This window comes from Entamoeba invadens, assembly GCF_000330505.1.
Source record: "Entamoeba invadens IP1 unplaced genomic scaffold scaff_1105074724807, whole genome shotgun sequence".
NCBI lineage: Eukaryota > Evosea > Mastigamoebida > Endamoebidae > Entamoeba > Entamoeba invadens.
In genome coordinates, this window is record NW_004191646.1 from 61,439 (window position 1) to 70,563 (window position 9,125).

General features: G+C 30.3%; 1 protein-coding gene across 1 annotated transcript; it reads right to left on the reverse strand.

Moving 5' to 3' along the window:
• Positions 1–4,905: 4,905 nt before the first annotated feature.
• Positions 4,906–8,516, reverse strand: EIN_440140 (170 kDa surface lectin precursor, putative; the record flags this gene model as incomplete). Its single annotated transcript, XM_004183188.1, has 2 exons — positions 4,906–8,122; positions 8,191–8,516. The coding sequence occupies 2 exons, from the start codon at positions 8,514–8,516 to the stop codon at positions 4,906–4,908; spliced, it is 3,543 nt and encodes a 1,180-aa protein (XP_004183236.1).
• Between the last annotated feature and the right edge of the window lie 609 nt (positions 8,517–9,125).

The following is a 9,125-nucleotide window of genomic DNA, read 5'->3' on the forward strand; positions in this document are numbered from 1 at the left end:
TTTTATTCTCTCAGAAAAAAATAAAAAGAGCTGGCAAAAGTGTAAGGTCAATGTGGTGGTAAACCCAGTTTTTGTGACTAAAATGGAGGAAATGGGAAAAATGAAAACTATACTATAAATTATTAACAAATTAAAAATTAACTATTTTTTCAGTCCCAGTGGTTTTATACGCAGACTATAAAAAAATTTGTGTATAACATTTTTGTTTCAAAACTTTAAACTACATCGACTTTTATCAATTTTACACAAAAACAAATAATAAATTTTATTTATTACACAAGTTTTGAGCATTTTGAACAACACAAAAACACTAAAAATATGAAAAACTGATAATTGTTCTTCTTTGTTTAAATAATCTCGTTTCATGAAAATGTGTTTATGTTTACCATTATAATGCTTAAAAAACGGGCACCAAAAACAATACAAAAAGGCTTGACATATATTAAAACTTGGCAACTTTCAATTTTATTTATAGTTCAAAAAAATAATGGTTTTTGTTTTTTACTTAAACTATATTAGCGATTCTCAAAACAACGCGAAAGACACTTTGTATAAAAATGCAATTTTTGTTTAAGTTTTGAAATTATTAACAAAAAATAAATAGTTAAATATATATAACTTTGCTTTTAAGATAAAATAATAGCCGAAAAATAATATTAGAATTGTGTCATTTTGAAGGTTCATATGCTTAACCGGCCAACAGTATTTTTTTTTCTAAGGCAAAATGCACGAGACGCAAAAATGCGTTTTTTATAAATATAAAAAATGAGAAAAAACGATTTTAAAAATAAATTACATATAAATTTGCTATTATATATAAAGGCATTTTACAGCAGTTTTCACATGGTCGACATTACAGCAATAGACCAGACACCAAATTTTTACGACTATTCTAATGAAATTTTAACTTTAGGTCTGAAATATAATCGACCACTTTTTTCCAGATACTGGTAATGAGTAGAAAAATCTTTATTATGACTGTGACAACACATGAGTAGCAAGACAAACTTATTACGATTAAATTTTTCGTTGATTTGTGAGGTCGAATGGGTTTGCAAAAAAAGATGTTAGAGTACCGTGAAAAATCACTGCGGCGTGAAATATTACTGCGAATTGTTATTGGGCAAAAAATAATGTTATTGTTGCTTGTAAAACATAAAAAATATTAACTATGTAAAAATGTTATATAATATGGCTATCGATAAAAACAAGGGTAAATTCGTAAAAACGAACATTCCAAACAACTCAAACTAGATATTGGTTTTTATTTTATATTTTTTAACAATTTATAACGTGAAATACTAAACAATACATCAAACATAATAACAAAAACGAATAAATTAAAACATCGAAAATTTGAATAAATAGTCCACCTTTTGGACATCATAATTTGAAATTTGATTTCTGCTCAGCTAGTCGTTAATTTTTGTTGTGAATATTGAAATTATCAACTTCAATTGAATAAACTCAAATCACCATTATAATCAATAAATTTAAACATAATAATAATACAAAAACACATAGAAATATCAACTCGAATTATAAAGATCGAATAAACGTTTCAACTTCGAAATTATTATAACAACAAAAATTGCAATACAATAAACATAAACAAAATATAAAAACACGTTATAAACATATCATATTGATAAATTAATGAAAATATAAATCAATTTGATGATAACAAACGGTTAACGAACGTGGGTTTTTCAAATGGTCGATAATTTAATCACACCAATTTAAAAACCAAATAATTTGTTGAAATGAAAGAATTAAGTTGTTTGGGGTTCTGGTGTATTAACCCTTTTAAAATAATAGTAATGTATAATAAAATTATCCATAATGAATTGACTGGTTTAATTATATGATAATAATTATTAAAAAATAGTTTCACGTTTAAAAAAATAAATTATTATTTATTGTTGTTTTATTATAAATTTTTGCTATTGATATATTGATGTTAATTTATAATACACGTTAATTAACCATTTCACTTGTTTATTGTTTATTATATTTTAATTAAATTTATACTATAATAATAGTTCATTGTTTGATTTATTTAATGTGAATTGTGATTGTATTTCCACATCATTCCACTATCAAAATAAACAGTGATCATACAACCAACATGTCAAGTATTTACTGAACGGTTTATATATTACAGATGTTGTTATGAAATAGATAATTATATTGTTTATTCGTTTTGTTTTTAAACCATTTTTTGTGTCACGGTGTGACGGGTTAGATTCTTTCTCTAAATTTTTTACTTAAAAAAAACAACGACTTTCATAAAACATCTACAAGACATTGAGTAATGATTTTTCAAATAACAAATCATTGTGAAAGCAACCAATGAATACACTTTATACATCAGAATGAATTAATATAGTTAAGTGATTATTTGGTAACAAAAATTATAAGGACGATTTTTTATTTATAATTTTTAATCTTCAACAACAATACAATATTTAGAAAAACTCTATTGTTAAAATGTGTTCATATTTTGGCAGAGGTATGGACTGTTCAATAAAATTATATTTCTTAAATTGATGTAACGAATAAATCAATATCAATTATTGGTACATTTAATCACATTTCAAAAATATCAAAACACATTTTTACTTGATAAAATAATTTTTGGGTATCCGAAACTATAATTTAGAATCTGTCTGTTTGTAATAACAAAAAATTAAAAACGTTTTGTTTTTCAATTGAAAATGGAAAAAACAAAACCCTCATAAAAAGTATATAAAAACGCCATTTTTCCTCTTAGCACAATCTGTTGACTTGAACTCAAAAGATTTTGTAGAACAAAATTGTCGTTTTTCGTTTTAACAGCCTCGAATAACAAAAAAAATTAACCCAAAATGTTTTAAAACCCTTAATAACATTATTTTTGGCCCAATAACAATTCGCAGTAATATTTCACGCCGCAGTGATTTTTCACGGTACTCTAGTTATTTTATTTGAAAAAAAATAAAAATATTTTTAACACATTTTGGGAGATCTTACCCAAAAATTGATTTTCAAATAAAAATTATTTTTATCAATTTATTAATTATATATTTTTTGAATTTAGCTGTTATTTGACAGACTGAATTTTTTTTACTGTTTTAATGTTAACAAATAATCATATATATATAAATTTAATTTCAAAAAGAGACACGATGACCTCAACAAATGTACCAAAATGGTTTGATGAACAGAAAAATATACTAGACTTGTTTTTAAATGGAAACAATCAAAAAAACAAAAGAAATTAAACACACAATGATTAACAATAAAACATCGAAGAAGCCAACATTTGAACGCAACTCAATTTTGATTAACACTGAAACAAAACAAAGAAAATGGAAGGCCAAAAAAGAAACAGAGTACAAAAACAAACAACCCAATTTTACAACAAACAAAAAGAAGTCGTTGGTCTAGAATCTTATTACAATTCAAATACACAATTATTATTTGATATAGTTGGTAGTAATGGTGATTTATAAATAAAGCCAATGAAAACAATAAAGTTTTAACTGGAATAAGTCATTATTTAATTATTAAATTCCAGTCAAAACCCCAACAAAAACTAATTTGGTGAACATTTCGACAAAAATGAGGTTGTGATGATTAATGGAATAAAATACAATTTCAATGATAACGGTAAAATTGAAAAAGAAATTGTCGAAAGTAAAGAAAGTGTGAATTTTACTGACAAATATAATGACAATAAAATTTCCATGTATTGGCAAATTTAAACAAAGCAGAAATCGAAGAGTTATTTCATTGATTATCATCGTCAAATGTTTTGTTGAAAGGTTCAACTTACACTTTGAAATGTGTTTTTTCTCTGTTCGATGATGAATGTAAAACTTTAACATACCACAAATTAAAAGTGTAAAACATATTTAGTTTTTTGTTACTTTGTTGTTAACACAAAAAAATGTGAATCATTTGGTAAAACAATGTTGAAAGATTGTATTTGAAAGAATTGTTATTTTCTTAAAATAAATTATTTTGCTTACTTAAATGGCCCAATTGAGTAAGCTCTCCTTATCTAAACAAAAACAATATACCAAAATTTCGAATTTATTTTTTTAAACATGTTTTTTATGCGTCTCGTTTTTTTAATCGTTTAATTTAAAAACGGAATTATTTATTTATAAAGTGACTTTCCAAGGTTTGCAAGTTAAGGTATAGTTCATTTATAATTTTTTTATTAAAAAAATAGAATCATTAATTTTTTGAAATTTTGAAAAAAAAAGATTATTTTTAGTTTAATTATTAATTATAATTTCGAAGTTATTACTAAATTATACTTTAACTTGCACACCTTGTGACGTTGCAATTTTTAATTTTCACACTTCGAATACAATTAATTAAGCAACAATTTCGGGAAAGCGACCCAATGGAAATTATCGAAGGACCAGTTCTGGACAACAGTACACATCGATTTGTAACAATGAACTGCACCTATTAAACAGACTATTTGTTATTGTATGCTATAAAATGGCACAGAGAAAAATATAATGTTTATCATACTTCTTCTTGTAGCTTTGAATTACGCTGACACAAGAGACATCGACATTTATTCACGTCTTGAAACAAAACAGTTTTTACATTAAACACATAGACAAACCATTACCCAATTTTTATAATTTGATTTGCTTTTTGTAGTTTATTAATTCAAGCACCAAAGGGTTGTGTGTTTTTTGAAACAATTTGGAAACGAATAACATTTTTTTAATAAAATGTTTTTGAACTAAAATTTAGTCTTGCATGCCTTTTCCCTGTAAAAAAGACTAAAAATTTTAACTTGCACACCTTGGGGAAGTCACTTTACTTTTATTTTTTTAAAAAAAATATTATTACACGTAGAACAAAAAAGTAAAGAAAACTTCAATTATTGGGCTCTTTTTACTCATTGAAGTTGGTATTGGCTGCTTCGTTATCTGCTGCCTTAAACTGAGCGTTTTCATTTGCAACGTTCACTACGTTCTTCATGGCGGAGCTAACCAATTGATAATTATTGAAAAGACCAATAGAAACGGCGATGAGAGCAACCACAAGTGCAACAACGACAGCAGCGACGGTAGTTGCAGCTGCAATGGCACCAGAGTTGTTGATTTCACCAGCAAGAATGCAGAGTACCTTTTCGTTCAGTTGTTGCGTCAAGTCGGACTGGTTCATCACCATACAGTTACCACATGCATCGAGTTGGTAATGTTCGGTTTCAGTATCTGCAAACATGACAAGTGAAGCTCCTCCATCAATATACGAACATTGGCAGTAGAAGCATCTGGCCTGGTTTGATGTCAGTGTTGGGAACTCTTCTGATACAATGCATTGTTTGTCTCTATATTCGACCTCTCCTGTTAATGGGTTGCACTTTGCATCTTCACACAAATTTCTTGGGATTGGTTCTGAGTTGTCATAAGTTTTGTTCCAATAATGTGTACAATTCACAGTCCCCGCATTCAAGCTTTCCTCATATGTTGGTGATCCACCTTCACAAGTCTCAACACATTCGTATCTGTAGCACAAATTATTCAATTTTACATTTGATTGTTCTCTGAAGTATTCAGTGTCCTCCAATGGATCGTTTTTGTTGAATTCAATAAATTTGCAGTAAAACCCATTATTAGCATCACACGTAAAGGTTGGTCGTCTGCAACCATAGTCGACATTTTCCGCAGTTTGTGCACATACATTGTCGTCTGCAAATGAAGGACATCTAATATCATATACACAGACGGTTGAGTCGCATGGCATCGAACGCATGACAATGTCAGTCTTATCATATATCTTTTGTCTTGTCTCTTCTAATAACTTTGTCGCATTATCACAAAGATTGTAAACGAATTTACAATTATTGTTTTCGGGTGCTTCAACAGAACAATTCTTTGGTTTGCATTTGAAATCGGGGTCGACTACACACTCATTTTCTAAACAAAGATATTGAACTCCGTTTTGTTCCTTTGGACATTCATTCACAACTTGAAATTCTTTTTCTTCAACTTCACCACCACTTGGTTTGATAACACATTGTTTGCAATCACTTTTAGAAAATGTCCATTCACAATACGCCTCCTTATCGGCTTCTGCCATAAATTCTTCTGATTGTGGATACCCGTAACCAAAGTTGAATGGATCAAATTTATCAGAGTAATGATACTTGTAATTGATCAAATCCATACAGTCACCAAACTTCTTAAAGATTTCACCAAAGAGATCTTCTTCTTGGCAATTGAGAGGGTAGCGCGGGAAACACTGGTTGTTTTTACAATCTTTGGGAATGCTGTATTTAATACTAACGCCACTCTCAGAAGTCCAAGTTGGCGTGACTGTTTTGTCAATACAGTTAGATTGATACTTGTTGTCAGTGCAGACAGCGCATTGTGGAATTGTTTTGACTGTGTAAGAACATTTCGCAGTTATGTTGTCGTAAGTGTATGTATAAGCAGAGTCGTCCTGTCCACATTCAAGTGAGATACACTCTTTGCAGAATTGTTGTGGTTCAACAATCACAGAATTTATTTCATTTGGATATATACACTTTTCATTAACACAAGAACCCGCAAATGATCCACAAGAACTTTTTGAGGAAGAACATGACTCGGTGTATTGCACTTTGTTGTTAACAAGTTTACAGACACCACAATTAACAAAGAGCTCACTGTTAGTCTTAAGCTGTGTCAAAACACAAGCATTGTCCTTGCATGTATAACCCCACATACCTTTACAATTTTTCTCAGAATCGTCATTTGCATAAGTAACTTCTTGTTTACACTCAATTGGTACATACTCAACATTTCCAGTTTTCTCATTGCATGTTGCTTTCATGCAATCTTTGTTTATCAAATCCTCCTTACATGTTGACGTAATACAGTGAGGATTGTCGGTTGTGTAGTCGCAGATTTGTGTTCCATCTTGGCAGTAATTTCCATTGGGGTTCTGGTCACATTCACATAAATTCTTTGTATCTGCGTTGCATCTGCACTTTGACTCGGTGACAGTCCCACCGCATTGGGAATATTTGTCGCAAGTTAATCTATTCTCACATTGACCCGTTTTTTCGTTGCACCTTGCCTCATAGCAATCCATTTCGACATACGGTATTGTTTTCACACAGACCTTCTTTTCGAGTGTGCAAGATAAGTCGGCACTGCACTTGTACTGCTGGCATTTTGACGTCTTTATTGGGCATTTTTCTTTTCCTTTTTGATCCTTAACACAGTAACCAGATTTGGTATCACACTTGTAAGTGTAACAATACCCGTCTGCTGCTGGTTGGTCATCAAGTTGGCAGTTATCTTTTAATGCACATTTTGAAGTGACTTTGTCGTCTGGGCATGTTGCAGTCATACACGAAACTGGTGGTCGACATGAATCGTTATACCTTGAGTAAACACATCCTTCAAGGTCCTTACATACACGGTCTCCTACACAATCAGCGGGACAGGAAGTCTTGGCTTTTGGTTTAGCTGGTGGCCAAGGCATGCATGTGGCTGTTTTTGTATCACAGTATGTATAGAAACAGGTGTTTTCACAACACATTGGACATGTGCATCTATTTTTTGCATCACAAAATCCATTACACTTGTTTTTATCACATCTTTGGGTCAAATTTGCTCTGATACCATTAAACGCTTCATTGATCATCTGTGGTATTTTTGAAGGTTCTGTAGTTTCATGGAAATGGTCTCCAAGCGACAAAAGTGTTGTCAATTTAGCTATCATCGCAGGACCTTGTCTGTTTAGTGATACAACATGAACTGTCAATCCTGCATCATCGAAATTGGTTTTTGTGTTGAAAGCGGTGTTAATCCCTTCATCAGTTAACACAAAGATGGTTCCTCTCTGGATTGTACCGGATTTTACCTTAGATGCCAAGTCTCTTTGTGCAGCAACAATGAGAGTGTCAACTTTACCCTTCGCCGGTTCAAAAGAAGACAAGAAAAGTCCGTTGATTTGTGCAAGTGGTTTTTTGATTGAAGCATAAGCTTCTCCTTTTAAATAGTATATAGTTACATCGTTGGTGATTGAAGAAAGTGTAATGTGATTATTAAATGCGTCTTGAGCTGACTTCAACACGCCTTTGTCTGAAATTCCCCAGACTATTCCATATCTGATACTACGTTATTTGGTGTAAAGGATTTCTTGCACTTTGAAGTGGTGTTTGTCTGATAGTCTTCAATAAACTTTGAATCATATCCATTGAAACTTCTGAACGTGATCGACTTTCCTCCAATAAAATCAAATCTACAAATAGTGTAATCATTGTTCAACACAGAATTTCTTTTCTTACTCAATATAATGTTGACAAGCGGACTTTTAGCAGCATATTGATAACAATTCTGTCCATTTACATTTACTGGTATCATATTATCATCAGTAATAGGCACTCTGTCCCAATCAATTTCGAATTTTTGAATTGCATATCCATAGTTTTTTTGGCAAAAGTCTTGGGTTGGGAGTGTATCCAAGTCTGGATTTCGAGACAAGTCAATGTTGTTATCTTCGTTCATGGTATTTGTTACCCATACGTTGTTTTCTTTCTGTGTCCAAACAAAGTGTCTCCATGGCTGCATTGCAAGGTAATAGAAGATGTCTACTCAATTTTCAAAAGAATGTTGCCACATACCAGCGTTCTTTCCTCTTCCAATTCGACCAATATCATAAATGTCGACATCGCCACTGAATTCGTTAAGAATGTCAGCATTTGTAGAAAACAATGTTACTGTTAAGAGTAAAATAAACATAAATGATTGAACTATAAAAAATTTACTTTATATACCTTTTTGAAAAAAATATACAGGTTTTAAAAAATAATTCTATTAATTAAATGTAATTTTCTTTTGTTGTTCCTGTTATTTGTTACGATTTGAGGTCCATTTGTACAAATCACAATTTTGTGGTTTGACAATAAGCCAATTATAATAATAGTTTTATTTCCAAATAGGCGTTTTAATGTAGTTTATTAAACCTGAAAACAAAATCAAAGAAAAAATTAAAATTATAATGAGTTGTCATTAAAACCGCTATTTTGAAAAACAATAGAATTAATTGTATCTCGAGATTATAACATCGATGAAAAAATTTTTAAACTAACAAAGATTAATTGTGTTAATTTAATT